General features: G+C 44.0%; 1 protein-coding gene across 1 annotated transcript in view; it reads right to left on the bottom strand.

The window, feature by feature from the left end:
- Window positions 1-1,891: 1,891 nt before the first annotated feature.
- The window catches only part of LOC137353592 (neuronal pentraxin-2-like), a 35,601-nt gene continuing 16,149 nt past the window's right edge, over window positions 1,892-21,343 (bottom strand). The window contains 4 exon segments of the mRNA XM_068019952.1: window positions 1,892-4,779; window positions 5,766-5,945; window positions 10,819-11,063; window positions 12,455-12,680. Of these exon segments, the coding sequence (XP_067876053.1) occupies window positions 4,546-4,779; window positions 5,766-5,945; window positions 10,819-11,063; window positions 12,455-12,680 (885 nt within the window). The 3' untranslated portion in view covers window positions 1,892-4,545.

Genomic DNA, 21,343 nt, shown 5'->3' with positions numbered 1-21,343 from the left:
TGATAGGCTGCCCACTTCAGAACTGCACCCATTCCGCCCTCCTAATTTCCACCAGAGTTAAAATCAGTTTTGAGATTCTTTCTAATGAAAGACCTGCATTCTTATAGCGACTTTCGTAATCGCAGGGCATCCCAAGCACTTTACAGCCAGTGAGGTACTTTTGAAGTGTTGTCACCATTGGAATGTAGGAAATGCAGCAGCCACTTTGCACACAGCAAGATCCCACAAACAGCAATGACCTAATGACCAGATTATCTGTTTTTAGTGATGTGGTTTAAAGCTATATATTGATCAGGATACTGCGAATATTGCCCCTGCTATAGTGTCAGGTTATCTTCTACATCTGCCTGAGGGGGCAGAGAGGGCCTCAGTTTAATATCTCATCTGAAAGACAGTGGCCAGAATTTTATTATGGTGGCAGGGGTCTCGACATCTGGGAGAAGCAGCGCCCAGATCCCAGCGTCACCTCTCCTCCAGAAGGCCCACTGAATTTAGAGCCAAACAGGCACTTAAGTGGACAGCGGCTGGCCTTCCATACGATCAAAGACCCTGTCGCCAGAAGTCCCGCCCTTGGAGAGCTGCCGGCCAATCAGAGGCTGGCAGCTGCAGCACTACCGCAATGGCAGTGACCATACCGGAGGCCGAGGAGCATTGCAGGACCCAGGCCACAGGTAGGTCTGGGTCTCATGGGGTGCAGGGAGGGGGGGGGTCAGGAGAGGGGTCAGGAGCAAGAGCCCCCCTCCCTTCCTGATGCTGGGTCCCTCATTCGGGCACTAAGTGCTTTTTGAGTAGGGACACCACCTCCACCCCACCCCTGGAGCCGGGAAGCAGCCTGCGTGGTTTTTTGTGCCGTGCTTCCCTTGCGGCAACAGGGCCGCCCGCCGATTTTATGCTCTCACCACTTCCAAACCTGCCATGGGGGAGAGCATAAAATTCCCCCAGCACCTCTCATAGTGCAGTACTCCCTCTGTACTAACACTGGGAGCATTCGCCTGGATTAGAAAGTCACTGGAATAGGACTTGAACGCACAATGTCCTAACTCAGAGGCAAGAGTGCAACCGACTGAGCCACTGCTGACATATTTAACCTTTGGATTTGCATTTCTTCCCTGTGTCTCATAAGCAGCAGTGGCCAGAGCACTGAAGCTGTGGTCTGACTAGGACATGACTTCCTTCGAGTTATGGTGTAGGTGAAGCCGAGAATCCAGACACTCAACAGGAACCGTAGTTTCCACCAATCAGTGTTTATGGCTTTAGGTAAGTGACCTTTCTGGGTCAAGGTGTGATGCATTATAATTCCAATAGACGAGACTGGAAGTTGCAAATTCCACAAGTTGACGACCACGATCTCCTCCTGTGTGGCAGGAGATTTCAGTAAAATCAGGTAGTAGCAGGTTGGTGCTTCTTTGACAGCATCTCCCAAACCCGTGATCTCCATCACCTAGAAGAACAAGGGCAGCAGATGCATAAGACCTGCAAGTCCCCCTCCAACTCACACACCATCCTGACTTGGAAATATCTCATCCGTTCCTTCATTGTTGCTGGGCCCGAATCCGAGAACGTCTGGTCTAACAGCACTGTGGGAGTGCCTGCACCACACGGACTGCTGCGGTTCAAGAAGGTGGCTCACCATCACCTTCTCAAGGGGCATCTAGGGAGGGGCAACAAATACTGGTCTTGTCAGTGACACCCACACCCTGTGAATAAAAAGTGTCAGTGCACCTACCTATTGCCACATTGGAATGATGCGGACTGCCTATTGGAAGGATTTTTACTGAAGCTGAACAAGATGGATACCTGGATTTGCAAATAAATATGACGAATTGCTGTTGTATCTTTAGCCCGTTTAATGGTTCAGGATGTAATGGAATCAATATTAAAACACCACAAATTATCTCACTGTATTAAAAGATATGAACAAGTTGTCATTTAAAAAGGCAGATCAACAATATTCAGCATTTGGGCATTGAGAAACATGAATAACTGATGCAAAGTTCACACTAGGAGCAGGGCTCAGTGTGCTGGTGTGAGTATCCTCGCAATTACCATGTCACAATCAATGACAACACATTAACACACGCTGACAAGACACTGTTACTTTACTCAAGAGAAAAATTCTAGAAACTTATGTATTGTATCATTTACAAGCATCGGCCAACAAACTACTGCCAGTGATATTAGCAAATAGACAGTGACTTAACGCCTTCAATTGTTACTAGGTTATCTTATCACCCCCTTTAACTGGCAGAGTGATATCACTCAGGGGTTGCCAACCCCTCTGGAATTGCCCTGGAGTCTCCAGGAATTGAAGATTAATCTGTAGGAGACTGCTGCAAACAACACCCAGGAGAAAGATCCGAGGGACGTCAACAAGAATGAGTGCCTTTATTCCTTTTCTATGAAACACTTTGGTTGATTGATTATCAAAAAGATAGAAGATGAGGGAAAAAGGGCTGTTTGACCAGGTGTGGGGGGGAAGATCATGTGATAAAACCTCCAGGAATAGGTCCAATCAGAGTTGGCAACCTTAGGTCATTGGAACACATTGATAGCGTCAAGATTGGGTTACTGTCTATGACATTCAGACTGTTGTTAATGATCAGCTTTGTAGACTGTACAGCTCTTAAACTCAGGGACTGCACTGCATAATGTGACGGTGCATTTACAGCTCAGTGTGAGGAGCATAGTTTGTTCCTTCTGTCCGGTCCCAGCAGGTAATCATTCACACTTACTCAAGTACTGTCAACTGACGCCACTTAACAAGCCGGTGGTTAAACCACTCTCTTGTGTCATGATGCCTCCTCAACCAGTTAATGTGCCAGGTAATCCTGGCAGGGCTCAAGTCTCTGTGACATCGAGCATGGCAACAAGTTCCCATAGTGTTCTGCTATTCCCACATCGGTTCAAACCAAACGTGACTGAAATATTTGCGACTGTTAAACTTTGGCAACAATAGTGATATCAGCAAAAAATAAAGGCCACATGAAAACAAGCCGGTGGCTAAATCTCAGTGATAACAAGCACCTCGTTCAGTCCTCTATATACCTATCTCTGATTTAGTCCTGTGCCGATACTTACATGTGTACTGATTGGTTTAGAGTTCTCTCATGTTGCCCTACAGACCCTGTTTAATTCGGTCCAGCGGAGGGTTGGGTCACTAATGTTCACTAATGTTCCACATTTAATATTGAAACTTTAACTTATCTTTAAAAATCAATGCAATCCTCAGAAACATTAAGAAACAAAAGGGACAAAGTGAAATGCACACAATGAGAACTGGTATATCTTGTGGATTTTTCTACTTTGGCCATTGACAAATCACCACAGCGGCACCTTTCTGCTCCTGCACTCGTCAGGAACAGCGATCAGAGAATCGAGGGACAATCAATGAATTGGAGGTCAATTGAGGGTTAATCGGTAAATTGAGAGTCAATCAAGGGGGAGACGGTGGTGTAATAGCAATGTCACTGGACTAGTAATCCAGAAGCCCAGGCTAATTCCCTGGGGACATGGGTTCAAATCCCACCACTGCAACTGGTGGAATTTAAATTCAATTAATTAATAAAAATCTGGAATTGAAAACGAGCCTCAGTAATGGTGCCATGAAACTATCATCGATTGTTCACTAATGTCCTTTAGGGAAGGAAATCTGCCGTCCTTACCTGGTCTGGCCTACATGTGACTCCAGACCCACAGTAATGACGTTGGCTCTTAACTGCCCTTTGAAATAGCCTAGCAAACCACTCTGTTGTCAAGGGCAATGAGGGATGGGCAACAAACGCTGGCCTTGCCAGTAACACCCACATCCCATGAAAGAATATAAACAAATCAAGGGTCAATCAATGAATGGAGGGTCAATCCAGGGTCAAACAGGGAATCCGGGGCTGATTTGAGAATCTACTTCCATATGCACATCAGGAGCATGAAAGCAGAAACCAAACCCTATAGGATCATAAATAATGGTCTGTTAAGGGGGAAAAGGAGCGAGATTTCCTTTGGGCTCTGGGCATTACTGACATCAGAAATGGAAGATTTCCTACATTCAAAATGATGGAAATATCAGAATAGAACATTTATAATCTCACTAGGAGAATGAGAGGACACCTTCCCATGATGACCAGAGGAACTCTCACCCACCATCCCCCAGTCCATTGATCCATACGAGGGGTAGGTGAACTGCTATATACACTGTAATGGTATTCGATGCAGTACTGGTGCCTACAGGGGTTCATTTTCTGATCAAACACTCCGGGTACTCGCCTCGTAGGTATCAGGAAATCGTGAACACACAACCCACGATAGGGAAATTATGAGCAGATTTGTGCTTTGGGTGGGCAAGGCTTCCTGTCACTCTTAATCAAGCTGATTTTTACAGAATTCCTGTTAGAACTAAGCAGGTGCACAAGCCACTCAGCCCTGGGAGGTCAGGTCACCCCCCGTTCACTGGATGTTATGGCCCCTGTAGGTGCCCGTACCACTTTCGAAGGATGGTGAAGAGTGCAGAAGCTGGTTTGGTCAAGCCTGGTCCAGTAAAGTGCAGATCAGTTAATTCTCCTCCAGGTCTTTACTTTCGCTGCATCTCTGGAAAGGCCACTTTGTGGCCCCCCCGAATAGGTCGATGCTGCCGCCCTGCCACGAGAGGACATTGCCTGCTGCGGTGGCGGAGCAGTTGGCAATGCTCTGGATCTCGGCCGCAGTCAGGATCCGGTCCCAGATGTTAAATTCTGCAAGCTCCCCGACAAAGGCTTGTGTAGCATCATATCTTCCCCCGGCCACATCCTGCACAATGAAAGGAAAGATGAACTTGTATCGGCACTGCCCAGTTAGATATAACATATGCAGGCAAGACATGAAACAGCTAAAGTTACAGCCGGGTGATACAAGCAAGGTTTCCAGCACAGGGCTGTACCAGGTAGGGATGGTACTCGCTTTTCCCCTCCATGTATGGAGTTCCCATTCAGGTTCAGTCACCTCAGGTGTTGGATCCGAGGACGGGACCGCGCCCATCATATAATATTACAAACAGGGGGAGGCCAATCAGCCCCTCGAGCCTGTTCCAGCCATCAGTTAGCTTAATTCTCCAAATGTTTTTATATTTTTAAGGCATTTAGTCACATACCAAGGGAAAGGATGGAAGAGGGAAATGAAATGATCAGGGACAGAGGCGGGGAGAGGAGGGGAAAGGAAGAGGAGGATGAGGGCAGCAGAGGAGAGGAAGAGGGAGAGGGCAGAGAGGAGGGGAAGGAAGAATGAGAAGGAAGCCAGGGAGGGGAGGAGGGAAGGGGAGGAGGAGGGAGGGGAGGAGGAGGAGGAGGGGAATGTTGCTGAGTAGTATTATTATTTTGGTTGTTATGAGATAAACTGCTTTATGTAGATGAGTGAGTTTGGAGTTTTTTATGTAAGATGTTAGTGATTCTGTAATCGGCTGATTGAGACAGTTTTCCAAATAGTAATTCTTGACTGGTAGTTAATAATGGTCAGAGAGGCCAGGTTGGGACTGACCGACTAACTAAGGTCTTAGTGCAAAATGTACACAATTGGAGTTTGCGAGTCTCAGGCCTGCTGTAAGTGGCTGAGATTTATCCATTCACAGATATATTGACTAGAGGAGACCACAGGGAGTCCCAGTCCTGGTCAGAACTGAACAACAGGCAGTAGGAAGGAAAACTGAGGACCACATGTCACTTGTCCAAAGCATTACCTCTCTGCCGTCGAAACACAAATCACTGCAGCCTGCTCAGATGTTGATGAGCTTCAGTACGTACCTGCTCCTGGCCAAGAACTAGAGTCCCGCCTGGTTTGATTGGGTGCCAAGGAGCCAGATTATCTCCCGATCCCTGCTGCTTGCCATCCTGATACACCTCCCACACACCATCTCTGGTGGTCCAGGTAATGCATACGTGGTGCCACTGTCCATCTTTAACCTCCAACGGGAGGCGAGTCACCTACAAACACAACAATTTGCTCTTATTTTACCCTTCCTTGCTCAGATACAGCAATCTCCCCAATAAACATCAATATCCCCAATAAACATCAATCTCCCCAATAGACAGCAATCTCCCCAATAAACATCAATCTCCCCAATAAACATCAATCTCCCCAATAAACATCAATCTCCCCAATAAACATCAATCTCCCCAATAGACAGCAATCTCCCCAATAGACAGCAATCTCCCCAATAAACATCAATCTCCCCAATAAACATCAATCTCCCCAATAGACATCAATCTCCCCAATAAACATCAATCTCCTCAATAAACATCAATCTCCCCAATAAACAGCAATCTCCCCAATAAACAGCAATCTCCCCAATAAACATCAATCTCCCCAATAAACATCAATCTCCCCAATAAACATCAATCTCCTCAATAAACATCAATCTCCTCAATAAACATCAATCTCCTCAATAAACATCAATCTCCTCAATAAACATCAATCTCCCCAATAAACAGCAATCTCCCCAATAAACATCAATCTCCCCAATAAACATCAATCTCCCCAATAAACATCAATCTCCCCAATAAACAGCAATCTCCCCAATAAACAGCAATCTCCCCAATAAACATCAATCTCCCCAATAAACATCAATCTCCCCAATAAACATCAATCTCCCCAATAGACAGCAATCTCCCCAATAGACAGCAATCTCCCCAATAAACATCAATCTCCCCAATAAACATCAATCTCCCCAATAGACATCAATCTCCCCAATAAACATCAATCTCCTCAATAAACATCAATCTCCCCAATAAACATCAATCTCCCCAATAAACATCAATCTCCCCAATAAACATCAATCTCCCCAATAAACATCAATCTCCCCAATAGACAGCAATCTCCCCAATAGACAGCAATCTCCCCAATAAACATCAATCTCCCCAATAAACATCAATCTCCCCAATAAACATCAATCTCCCCAATAAACATCAATCTCCTCAATAAACATCAATCTCCTCAATAAACATCAATCTCCCCAATAAACAGCAATCTCCCCAATAAACAGCAATCTCCCCAATAAACATCAATCTCCCCAATAAACATCAATCTCCTCAATAAACATCAATCTCCTCAATAAACATCAATCTCCTCAATAAACATCAATCTCCTCAATAAACATCAATCTCCCCAATAAACAGCAATCTCCCCAATAAACATCAATCTCCCCAATAAACATCAATCTCCCCAATAAACATCAATCTCCCCAATAAACAGCAATCTCCCCAATAAACAGCAATCTCCCCAATAAACATCAATCTCCCCAATAAACATCAATCTCCTCAATAAACATCAATCTCCCCAATAAACATCAATCTCCTCAATAAACATCAATCTCCTCAATAAACATCAATCTCCCCAATAAACATCAATCTCCTCAATAAACATCAATCTCCTCAATAAACATCAATCTCCCCAATAAACAGCAATCTCCCCAATAAACATCAATCTCCCCAATAAACATCAATCTCCCCAATAAACATCAATCTCCCCAATAAACAGCAATCTCCCCAATAAACAGCAATCTCCCCAATAAACATCAATCTCCCCAATAAACATCAATCTCCCCAATAAACATCAATCTCCCCAATAAACATCAATCTCCTCAATAAACATCAATCTCCCCAATAAACATCAATCTCCCCAATAAACATCAATCTCCTCAATAAACATCAATCTCCCCAATAAACATCAATCTCCTCAATAAACATCAATCTCCCCAATAAACATCAATCTCCTCAATAAACATCAATCTCCCCAATAAACAGCAATCTCCTCAATAAACATCAATCTCCCCAATAAACATCAATCTCCTCAATAAACATCAATCTCCTCAATAAACATCAATCTCCCCAATAAACAGCAATCTCCTCAATAAACATCAATCTCCCCAATAAACATCAATCTCCTCAATAAACAGCAATCTCCTCAATAAACATCAATCTCCTCAATAAACATCAATCTCCTCAATAAACATCAATCTCCCCAATAAACATCAATCTCCTCAATAAACATCAATCTCCCCAATAAACAGCAATCTCCTCAATAAATATCAATCTCCCCAATAGACAGCAATCTCCCCAATAGACAGCAATCTCCCCAATAAACATCAATCTCCCCAATAAACATCAATCTCCCCAATAAACATCAATCTCCCCAATAAACATCAATCTCCTCAATAAACATCAATCTCCTCAATAAACATCAATCTCCCCAATAAACAGCAATCTCCCCAATAAACAGCAATCTCCCCAATAAACATCAATCTCCCCAATAAACATCAATCTCCCCAATAAACATCAATCTCCTCAATAAACATCAATCTCCTCAATAAACATCAATCTCCTCAATAAACATCAATCTCCTCAATAAACATCAATCTCCCCAATAAACATCAATCTCCCCAATAAACATCAATCTCCCCAATAAACATCAATCTCCCCAATAAACAGCAATCTCCCCAATAAACAGCAATCTCCCCAATAAACATCAATCTCCCCAATAAACATCAATCTCCCCAATAAACATCAATCTCCCCAATAAACATCAATCTCCTCAATAAACATCAATCTCCCCAATAAACATCAATCTCCTCAATAAACATCAATCTCCTCAATAAACATCAATCTCCCCAATAAACATCAATCTCCTCAATAAACATCAATCTCCTCAATAAACATCAATCTCCCCAATAAACAGCAATCTCCCCAATAAACATCAATCTCCCCAATAAACATCAATCTCCCCAATAAACAGCAATCTCCCCAATAAACAGCAATCTCCCCAATAAACAGCAATCTCCCCAATAAACATCAATCTCCCCAATAAACATCAATCTCCCCAATAAACATCAATCTCCCCAATAAACATCAATCTCCTCAATAAACATCAATCTCCCCAATAAACATCAATCTCCCCAATAAACATCAATCTCCTCAATAAACATCAATCTCCCCAATAAACATCAATCTCCTCAATAAACATCAATCTCCTCAATAAACATCAATCTCCCCAATAAACAGCAATCTCCTCAATAAACATCAATCTCCCCAATAAACATCAATCTCCTCAATAAACATCAATCTCCTCAATAAACATCAATCTCCCCAATAAACAGCAATCTCCTCAATAAACATCAATCTCCCCAATAAACATCAATCTCCTCAATAAACAGCAATCTCCTCAATAAACATCAATCTCCTCAATAAACATCAATCTCCTCAATAAACATCAATCTCCCCAATAAACATCAATCTCCTCAATAAACATCAATCTCCCCAATAAACAGCAATCTCCTCAATAAACATCAATCTCCCCAATAAACATCAATCTCCTCAATAAACAGCAATCTCCTCAATAAACATCAATCTCCTCAATAAACATCAATCTCCCCAATAAACAGCAATCTCCTCAATAAATATCAATCTCCCCAATAAACAGCAATCTCCTCAATAAACATCAATCTCCCCAATAAACATCAATCTCCCCAATAAACAGCAATCTCCTCAATAAACATCAATCTCCCCAATAGACAGCATATCCCCAATAAACATCAATCTCCCCAATAAACATCAATCTCCCCAATAAACAGCAATCTCCTCAATAAACAGCAATCTCCTCAATCGACAGCAATATCCCCAATAAACAGCAATCTCCTCAATAAACATCAATCTCCCCAATAGACAGCATATCCCCAATAAACATCAATCTCCCCAATAAACATCAATCTCCCCAATAAACAGCAATCTCCCCAATAAACATCAATCTCCCCAATAAACATCAATCTCCCCAATAAACATCAATCTCCCCAATAAACATCAATCTCCTCAATAAACATCAATCTCCCCAATAAACATCAATCTCCCCAATAAACATCAATCTCCTCAATAAACATCAATCTCCCCAATAAACATCAATCTCCTCAATAAACATCAATCTCCTCAATAAACATCAATCTCCCCAATAAACAGCAATCTCCTCAATAAACATCAATCTCCCCAATAAACATCAATCTCCTCAATAAACATCAATCTCCTCAATAAACATCAATCTCCCCAATAAACAGCAATCTCCTCAATAAACATCAATCTCCCCAATAAACATCAATCTCCTCAATAAACAGCAATCTCCTCAATAAACATCAATCTCCTCAATAAACATCAATCTCCTCAATAAACATCAATCTCCCCAATAAACATCAATCTCCTCAATAAACATCAATCTCCCCAATAAACAGCAATCTCCTCAATAAATATCAATCTCCCCAATAAACAGCAATCTCCTCAATAAACATCAATCTCCCCAATAAACAGCAATCTCCCCAATAAACAGCAATCTCCTCAATAAACATCAATCTCCCCAATAGACAGCATATCCCCAATAAACATCAATCTCCCCAATAAACATCAATCTCCCCAATAAACAGCAATCTCCTCAATAAACAGCAATCTCCTCAATCGACAGCAATATCCCCAATAAACAGCAATATCCCCAATTAACATCAATCTCCCCAATAAGCATAAATCATCCCAATAAACAGAAATTGCCCCAATAAACAGCCATCGTTCCAGATAAACAACAATCTGGACATGTTAATCTCTTGGGAATGGATGAAGTATGATGGGCTGAATGGCCTTCCTCACTCGTAATTATTTTGTGATTTTGTGAAAAGTCTATTTCAGGAGCAGGAAGCACTGCTGTTTCTCCCTCCCTAGTCAGGGCGCTCAGAAAATTGCAGCATCCCTCGCCCTGACGAAGCTGCAATTCTCTGTCAACCGTAGCCTTTGATTAATGAGCTCAATTACCAATGAAATCAGTACTTACTTTATCATTGATCAGCAGTTCAATGGGATTCTTCCCCCACTCCAGTAAGACCATCTCATTCGCTTGCCCAGGGACCGCGTAGGAGAATGGGGTTCCAATCCCTACAGTCGCCTTGGATTTCAACCACAAGCAGACAGTTATTGTGTACAGCTCTGGCAGGCTCTGCTTCAATCTAGCATACATGTAGTTCGTTCGCACTGGGAATGAGATTTTGTAATCTTCTTGCAATCTATAAACTGCAGTTTCTGTCGGGAAGAATTAAAAAAGCTTGAATTTAGCTTTTGTGATAACTTTATGATCACTCGCCTCCGAGTCCGAAGGTTCTGGTTTCAAGTCCCATCCAGAGACTTGAGCACAAAAATCTAGGCTGACATGCTCAGTGCAGTACTGAGGGAGTTCTGCACTGTCAGAGGTACTGTCTTTCGACTGAAACATTAAACCGAGGCTCGGTCTGCCCTCTCAGGTGGATGTTCAAGATCCCACAGCCACTGTTTTGAAGAAGAGCAGGGGAGTTCCCCCCAGTGCCAATACTTATCCCTCAACCAACATCACTAAAACAGATTATTTGATCACTGACACATTGCTGTTTGTGGGAGCTTGCTGTGCACAAATTCCACCCTCACTGTGTGTCATCCCTACAGGACTGAGGCATCATGTCTCCTTGTCTGCAATTCCCAAAATGATGAACTTTCAATCTAAGCAGTGTTCTGAGGGAGGAGCTACGAGCTTTAATAGCTTTTAATGGGAACTGGAAGTCTAAGCCTGTCAATAAGGACTGGAATTCTTCCCAATAGCTCCAGATAATGCTGCAGCTAATAGCCTCACTCTCCCTCAACCCCATCTCTGTAACTTCCTACAATCTTCCGAGATCTCTGCACTCATCCAATTCTGGCCTCTCACACATCCCCGATTTTAATCGCTCCATCATTGGCGGTTTTGCCTTCAGCTGCCTGGGCCCTAAGCTCTGAAATTCCCATGCCAGCCTCTCTGTCTCCCAGCCAATGGTTGGAGGAGTTGGAGGAACGTAAGTTTCTCGGAGGGTTGCAGGGCTGGAGCAGGTTTTAAAGGAAGTATCTGACTCAGGTTAGGAAGGATCAGGACCCAGGTAATTTAATAATTAATTAAATGCATATTTGTACATTGCTACTTCCTAAACCCTGCACTCTTGCCAGCTTTATCTCCACCTTTTCAAATTTCCTTCAATCCTACACTTTCCACCGTGCTTTCAGTCACCTCAAAGCCCCTCAACTGCTCAGTGTCAGCTTTTGCTCCATGAACCTCCTTGTGTCACTTAGTCCACCAAAGGCACTAAATAAATACAAGGTGTTGTTGCTGTGAAGCAGTTGACAGTAAAATGTCAGCTCTAACTCAGGAAACTAGTGATGCAGGAAGCCATGGCACGTTAGATTGCCTTGTGGAGTCACCCCGGTTTGCACTCACTGCAGTATAACTCCAGCCTAAAGACCACTTAAGTTAATGAATGTAAAACTTCTAGAAGAGGGGCACGCCCGCATTCGCTCGATGTGTACTCCCAGGTGGCAAGGCTCCTTGCCAGGAAGGCACGTGGGAGAACCAGCACTATTATCACCCGCATCCATGACCTGACCATTAACCTTTAACCTGCCCCAAGCCCTACCTTTCTCCAGCTTGTCGATGCGCTGGTGAAGGGTTTCCAGCTGTTCCTCCAGTCGATGCCTCTGCCGGTCACTCTTGTTCTGCAGCAAAGATCGTTCTTTCTCCAGTTCAGAGAGTTTGGATAGCAGCTGAGCCTCCAGCTCCTGGACCTTCAGGTAGAGGTGACCCCGGGGATGGCCAGAGAGCGCAAATGTCGAGGACGCGTTGCCCCGAGCTAACAACTCCCCCTGCTCCCCGGGTGAGAGAGAAGACAAGAATCAGCACCATTGTAATCACAGGTGAGAAAACAGGTATTACCATCAGTCAGGTGGGTGTAGACATGGTAACTGCCTGGGCACTGGAGGCAAGGCCACAGCAACCCAGCACTAACAGATCCAGTCTACATTATGTCATGGGAACACCTTCTAAGCTACAGTCAGGTGACTCTTTAGCTCTCAATTGCAGTGGGGTATTTGTCGGGCAGTGGGTTACGTGTCGGGCAGTGGGTTACGTGTCGGGCAGTGGGTTACGTGTCGGGCAGTGGGGTATGTGTCGGGCAGTGGGTTATGTGTCGGGCAGTGGGTTATGTTTCATAAAAACATAGAAAAATAGGAGCAGGAGTAGGCCATTCGGCCCTTCGAACCTGCTCCGCCATTCAATACGATCATGGGTGATCATCCAAACTCAGTACCCTGTTCCCGCTTTCTCCCCATATCCCTTGATCCCTTTAGCCCTAAGAACTATATCTAACTCTTTATTGAATATATTTGATGATTTGGCCTCAACTGCTTTCTGTGGTAGAGAATTCCACAGGTTCACCATTCTCTGGGTGAAGAAATCCCTCCTCATCTCAGTCCTAAATGGCTTACCCCTTATCCTTAGATTGTGACCCCTGGTCCTGGACTGCCCCGCCATTGGGAACATCCTTCCTGCATCTAGTCTGTCCAGTCCTGTTAGAATTTTGTAGGTTTCTAATAAAATCCCCTCTCATTCTTCTAAACTCTAGCGAATACAAGCCTAATCAACCCAATCTCTCTTCATACCTCAGTCCTGCCATCCCAGGAATCAGTCTGGTGAACCTTCGCTGCACTCCCTCCATAGCAAGAACATCCTCCTTCAGATAAGGAAACCAAAACTGCACACAATACTCCAGATGTGGTCTCACCAAGGCCCTGTATAATTGCAGCAAGACATCCTTGCTCCTGTACTCGAATCCTCTCGCTATGAAGGCCAACATACCATTTGCTTTCTTAACTGCCTGCTGCACCTGCATGCTTACTTTCAGCGACTGGTGTACAAGGACACCCAGGTCTCGCTGCACCTCCCCCTTTCCCAATCTATCGCCATTCAGATAATAATCTGCCTTTCTGTTTTTGCCTCCAAAGTGGATAACCTCACATTTCTCCACATTATATTTTGGGCAGTGGGTTATGTTTCGGGCATTGTTATATGTGTTGGGCAGTGGGATATGAGTTGGGCAGAGGGGTATGTGTCAGACAGTGGGGTTTGTATCATGCACTGGGGTATGTGTCGTGCAGTGGGGTATGTTTTGTGCAGTGGGGTATGTTTTGTGCAGTGGGGAATGTGTTGGACAGTGGGCTATGTGTCAGTCAATGGGGTACATCGCCCAAATGGTGTTTTATACCAGTGTTTAAAACACTCTGTCAAATTTCTCTCTGCTGTATTCTAAAGCAGCAGAGTTTAGTTCGAGTACATTAAATTTTAACATGAACTGCACCAATTGGGGAATGTCCCCTCGGTTGACCAGGTTACCACAGAGAGTGTGAGCTAGAATGGTTCCTGTACCATCTCAAGTCGACCCACGAGCACAACAGATGGGCTCTCTGGAGCTGTCAGCACTGAGTTATATTCACAGTCTGTGAGATTCCATCTGCTTTCAGTTTCAGTCCAACATTACTGTCACAGCAACAAAAAAAAGACTTGTATTTATAGAGTGCCTTGCACAACTTCAGAATGTCCCAAAGCTCTTTACACCCAATGAAGTACTATTTTTGAATGTAGTCACTGCTATAATGTAGGAAACACATCAGTGAAAGTGCACATAGCAAGATCCCACAAAAAGCAATGGGATAAAGAATTTAGTGGTGTTGGTTGAGGAATAAAGATTGGCCAAGACAACGAGCGAACTTCCCTGTTCTCCATTAAAATAATGCCATGCAATCTTTTACATCCACCTGAGAGGGAATATGAGGGATTGGTCTAACATCTCATCCAAAAGACGGCACCTCTGACTGTGGAGCACTCCCTCAGTACTGCACCAGGATTATGCCTTGATTATATGCTCAAGTCTCTTGAGTTGAGCTCTAACCCACAACCTTCATGACTCTGAGGCATATCTGTATCAGCTTGTACCTGTCATGATGTGTACCTGTCACACTGTGTACCTGCTACAGTGAGTATCTGTCACGGTGTGTACCTGTCACACTGTATACCTGCTACAATGTGTACCTGGATCAGTGCGTATCTGTTTCAGTGTGGACATGTGGCAGTATATACCTGTGGCAGTGTGTACCTGTAACAGTGTGTACCTGTATCAGTCTGTAGCTGTATCAGTGTGTACCTGTTACAGTGTGTACCTGGATCAGTGTGGACCTGTCATAGTGTGGACCTGTCACTGTATACCTGCAGCAGTGTGTACCCATCACATTGTGTACCTGCAGCATAGTGTACCTGTATCAGTAAGTACCTGCATGTACCTGTCACAGTTTGCATCAGTAGCAGCATGTACCTGTCACAGTGTGTACATGTGGTAATGTGCACCAGAGCTGTGTGCATGGCCAGCAATAGAATCTCATGTTTGCTTTTTTTTCTTTTCGGATTCCATGCAGGATTGCTGCACATAAATATTCCCTAGAGTAATGACATCATCTGTTATTAAATCCTTCACAGCAAAGCCATTCAGCAGTGAGATAGGTGGAGAGGGAGAAAGAAAGAACAGGAGATGGAGAGAAAAAGGAGGAGAAAAGAAAGAGCAGAAGATAGAAAAAGTGGAAGTGAGAGAGAGCGCGGGAGAGAGAGAAGGAGAGTGCTACTATGTCTGCTTGTCTCAATGCTGCTGTCTCTACAAACACATAACTTCAAAATCAAACTGGGTGAAATCAAGGAGTTAAAACAGGAAAGAAAAGGAAAGACAGTGAATGGAGGTAAAAGAGAAAAAATTAAGAGATGCACCAAGGCTCCTTAGACAGCACCTTCCAAACCCGCGACCTCTACCACCTAGAAGGACAAGGGCAGCAAATACATGGGAACACCACCCCCTGCAAGTTCCTCTCCAAGTCGCACACCATCCTGACTTGGAACGATATCGCCGTTCCTTCACTGTCGCTGGGTCAAAATCCTGAGACTCCCTTCCTAACAGCACTGTGGGTGTACCTACCGCACATGGACTGCAGCGGTTAAAGAAGGCAGCTCACCACCACCTTCTCAAGGGCAATTAGTGATGGGCAATAAATGCTGGCATAGCCAGTGACACCCACAACCCATGAATGAATTTTTAAAAAGTGACAGACAGAGAATAGCAGAGAGAAAAGGAAAAAGAGATGGAGAGACCAAAAGACAACATCAAAGAGTGTAGCCAAGAGAGACGAGAGAGACAGTGAGAGAGATCTGAAGTAAGAGAGAGGAATGGTAGAAGTGGAGATTAGGGAGAGAGAAAGTAAAGGCGAGAGACTGATGGTAGAGTGAAGGAGAGAGAAAGAGAGAAATGGATGTAGTGCCAAGCTCACTGTATAAAGTAAATCGATTACTCCCGGTTTACTCCCGGTTCTGCCTAATTCGAATGTGGTTGAATCAGACCCAGGTCCACTCACTAGTTGTGTTTCAAGGATTGAGATAGCGGACTTATTCTCCATCCCCCTCGTGCCCCCCCCACTCCCCCACACCCCTCCTCCACCACTACTAGTTCTTTGCTGGCATTTCCCTTAGTATTCATTAATTAATTATAAAATGATCTGACTGCTGGAGCAATCCTTGGAGAATTCCTTAATGGCAATTTGGGATTTTTTTATTAGTTCGAAATGATTAATGTGTTGTAAGAGTTATGCCTGAACTTTGTATAATATGAGGAGTAAAGTCTAATCACCCAGATCCAACCAGGGATGTTTAAAAATAGCATTTGAATGATGTGCTGAAAGTGTTCAATATGTAATGGGAAGCTGTCACCATTGATCAGTTGGCTAGCTTAAAGAGTGTATGGCAGTGCTGTGCTTACGTTGCTGGACAAATAATCCATGAGTTCAAATCCCACCAGGATAGTTTGTGAATTTGAGCTGAATTTAAAAAAAAAATCCTACAAATAAAAAGCTGGCCTCAATTAAAGTGACCATGAAGTTGATAATTTCTTTCATTAAAACTGATTCACTGAAAGACTTGCATTTCTATAGCGCCTTTCACAACTTCATTATGTCCCAAAGCACTTCACAGCCAATTAAGTAATTTTTTGAAGTGTAGTCACTGTTGTAATGTAGGAAACAGGGCAGCCAATTCACACACAGCAAGATCCCACAAACAGCAATGTGCTAATGTTCAGATATTCTATTTTAATGATATTGATTGAGGGATAAATATTGCCCAGGACGCCACGGGGAACTCCCCTGCTCCTCTTTGAAATATTAGTCATGACATCTTTTACATTCACCTGAGATGACAGATTAGACTTCAGTTTAACATCTCATGAGAAAGACAGCACCTCTGACAGTGAAGCACCCACTCAGTACTGCACTAGGACTGTCGGCCGAGATTTCTGTGCTCAAGTCATTAATTCTTTAGGGAAGGAAATCTGCTGTCTTCGTCCAGTCTGGACCTATAGGTGATGCCATCAGTCCCACACCCACATGGTTGCATTGTGAAGTGATAGCAATGGATTACGTACATGGCTCACCATCACGTTCTCAGGACAAGTAGGGATGGGAAACAATACTGGTCTTGCCAGTGATGCTCACGTCCCAAGAATGAATAATATGTTTTTTTATTTATTGCACCTACTGATTGTGTGACACCACATAGAGTCAGTCTGCGGAGGGGGAAGGCGGAGGGTCAGACACCATACAGCAACCTGTGTCTCAGGTTATAACTGATAGCTGTGGTATAACTGGAAGTTTGGAACAGACTGAAACCATCGCAGGTTGAATTGCTGATTTGTTTTATTGGTTCTTGGGATGTGGGCATCGCTGGATAGGCCAGAATTTATTACCCATCCCTAATTGCCCTTGAGAAGGTGATGCTGAGCTGCCTTCTTGACCCGCTGCAGTCCTTGGGGTGTAGATACACCCACAGTGCTTTTAGAGAAGGGAGTTTCAGGATTTTGACCCAGTGCCAGTGAAGGAACAGCGATATAGTTCCAAGTCAGGATGGTGTGTGACTTGGAGGGGAACTTGCAGGTGGTGGTGTTCCCATGCACTGCTGCCCTTGTCCTTCTAGGTGGTAAAGGTCACAGGTTTGGAAGGTGCTGTCTAAGGAGCTTTGATGCATTGCTGCAGTGCATCTTGTAGATGTTACACACTGTTGCCACTGTGCGTCGGTGGTGGACGGAGTGAATGTTGAAGGCGGTGAATGAGGTGCCAATCAAGCGGGCGGCTTTGCCCTTGATGGTGTCGAGCTTCTTGAGTGTTGTTGGAGCTGCACCCATCCAGGCAAGTGGAGAGTATTCCATCACACTCTGTAAGTGTGCTTTGTAGATGGTGGACAGACATTGGGGAGACAGGAATTAGTTACTCACCGCAGAATTTCCAGCCTCTGACCTGCTCTTTTAGTCACAGCATTTATGTGGCTGGTCCAGTTTAGTTTCTGGTTAACAGTAACTCCCGGGATGTTGATAGTGGGGGATTCAGCAATGGTAATGCCATTGAACATCAAGGGTAGATGGTTTAATTCTCTTTTGTTTGAGATGGTCATTGCCTGGCACTTGCCACTTTATCAGCCCAAGCCTGGATATTGTCCAGGTCTTGCTGCATTTCTACACGGACTGCTTCAGTTACAGAGGAGTCATGAATGGTGCTGAACATTGTGCAATCATCAGTGAACATCCCCACTTCTGACTTTATGATGGAGAGAAGGTCATTGATGAAGCAGCTGAAGATGGTTGGGCCTAGGACACTACCCTGAGGAACTCCTGCAGTGATGTCCTGAGACTGAGGTGATTGATCTCCAACAACCACAACCGTCTTCCTTTGCGTTAGGTATGACTCCCATTGACTCCAGTTTTGCTAGGGCTCCTTGATGCCATATTCGGTCAAATGCTGCCTTGATGTCAAGGGCAGTCACTCTCACCTTACCTCTGCAGTTCAGCTCTTTTGTCCATGTTTGGACCAAGGCTGTAATGAGGTCAGGAGCTGAGTGGCCCTGGCAGAACCCAAACTGAGCATCAATGAGCAGGTTATTGTTGAGCAAGTGCCGCTCGATAGCACTGTCGAAGACCCCTTTCATCTCTTTGCTGATGATCGAGAGTAGACTGATAGGACAGTAATTAGCTGGGTTGGATTTGTCCTGCTTTTTGTGGACTGGACATACCTGGGCAATTTTCCACATTGCTGGGTAGATGCCAGTGTTGTAGCTGATGTCAACTGGAGCAAACATCATCTTATAACACATCAGTGTCCACACGGACACTGATGACACCCAGTTCTAGCTCACCACCACCTCTCTCGACCCTTCCACTGTCTCTAAATTATCAGACTGCTTACTTATCCAACATCCAGTACTGGATGAGCAGATATTTCCTTCAGCTAAATATTGGGAAGACTAAAGCCAATGTCTTCGGTCCCTGCTACAAACTCACTCGCCACCGATTCCATTCCTCTCCCTGACAACTGTCTGAGACTGAACCAGACTATTCACAACCTTGGTGTCATATTTTACTCTGAAATGAGCTTCCAACCATATATCTGCATCATTACTATGACTGCTTATTTCCACCTCTATAACATTGCTTGCCTCTGCCTCAGCTCTTCTGCTGCTGAAACCCTCACTCAGGTCTTTGCTCCCTCTAGTCGTGACTATTCCAATGCACTCCTGGCCGCTTTCCCATTTTTCACCCTCCATAAACTTAAGATCATCCAAACCTTTGCTGCCCCTGTCCTAACTTGCACCAGGAACTATATCGCCGTTCCTTCACTGTTGCTGGGTCAAAATCCTGGAACTCCCTTCCTAACAGCACTGTGGGTGTACCGACCCCACATGCACTGCAGCAGTTCAAGAAGGCAGCTCACCACCATCTTCTCAAGGGCAATTAAGGGTGGGCAATAGATGCAGACCTGGCCAGCAATGCCCAAATCCCAGGAACAAACAAAAAAAAGTTCAATTCGCCCATCTCCCCTGTGCTCACTGACCTACATTGGCTCCCGATTAAGCAAGGCCCCGATTTTAAAATTCTCATCCTTGTTTTCAAGTTTCTCCATGGCCTCACCCCTCCCTATCTTTGTAACCTCCTGCAGTCCTACAACCCTCTGAGATGTCTGCACTTCTCCAATTCTGGCCTGTTGCACATTCCTCATTTTAATCACTTCACCATGGGAGCAGTACCTTCAGCTGCTGAGGCCCTAAGCTCTGGAATTCCTTCCCTAAACCTCTCTGCCTCGCTACCTCTCCCTCTCCTCCTTTAAAACCTACCTCATTGACCACATTTTTAGTTATTTACCCAAATATTTCCTGATATGGATCGGCCAAATATTATTTGATAACACTCCTGTGAAGCACCTTGGAATGTTTTATTATGTTAAAGTCGCTATATAAATGCAAGTTGTTATTATTGTTGAATAAAGATTATGCTCAGATCAGGAGTTATTCAACCCACAGATTACAAAGATCTAGTTTGCAAATTGCTGCACTCTGCAGCTTAGACACCCACAGCAATATACTGTAAGCAAATAGATCAGGGACACTTACCAAATAACACAATTCACTAAACTCATTAGAACTCGATATTCACCAAGACAACTGATGAGAACTAGCAACATGTCAACTAAATACTGGGGCAACCGTGTGCCTGGGCCACAGATTTATATATAAACCTAATACTCAGAACATGTGTTCTCTGAAATGGGTCTGAATGACAAATGAGTTCACTGTCATTCGACACAAATCAGACTGAATCTAGAATACACAACGGGAATGGACGGAACAACCCTTGAAAATTTAGTACATGTGGAGTGAAAGGTGCTATAGAAATTCAAGTTCTTTCTTTACATTTGGGAGTGAATGTGGAGAGATGGTCAATTAGATTCTATAGGGAGTGAATGAGGAGATCTGCTACACTGTAATTCATCTCCCTTATGTTGGCTGTGTGATTTCGACATAGTTCTTTAATTATGCATTAACATGTTTGATGAGACCAATTTCTGACTCTATTACAATAGGTTTCAGTCCTTTCCATTCAGGTGCAGCAATCCTTCTCAATGTCAGCGCCTCATAACAGACAGATTTTTTTCTTAATTAATTAACCTGGAAAGTCCAAGGATATAAATTTATAATGTTGCACATTTATAAAGAAAAATATTTATTTCATCATGTTAAGATTGTAAAGGATTGGAGGTACTGATAAAATTATATTTTTTGTATTCATTCTTTCAAAATGTGGCAATGCTCAGCCTCTTCCTGTGTGTCTTTAATCTTCTTTGATTTTGTCCCCACCTCTCCAGCTTCTCTTCCAATTACCTATTGGTCAGGGATTGTTGACAGGCTATTCAACCATGAGGGTGCCACAGACGAGCCCAACATTGGCCTCATCCGACATGCTTGGGTTTTCCATCAGGATCCACCGGCTCAATCAGGAGCAGGAACCCTGGTTGATTATTCCTGCTGTGGGACCCTTACTCCAGGCTGCGATCGGTGAACTCGGCACAGGACAGGGAGCCTACTGGGTGAATATGGCCCTGTGACTGCCTGCCTGGTATAT

The sequence above is a fragment of the Heterodontus francisci genome, chromosome 41, assembly GCF_036365525.1.
Source record: "Heterodontus francisci isolate sHetFra1 chromosome 41, sHetFra1.hap1, whole genome shotgun sequence".
In the NCBI taxonomy this organism is placed as follows: domain Eukaryota; kingdom Metazoa; phylum Chordata; class Chondrichthyes; order Heterodontiformes; family Heterodontidae; genus Heterodontus; species Heterodontus francisci.
This window is presented reverse-complemented; position numbering and strand designations above follow the sequence as displayed.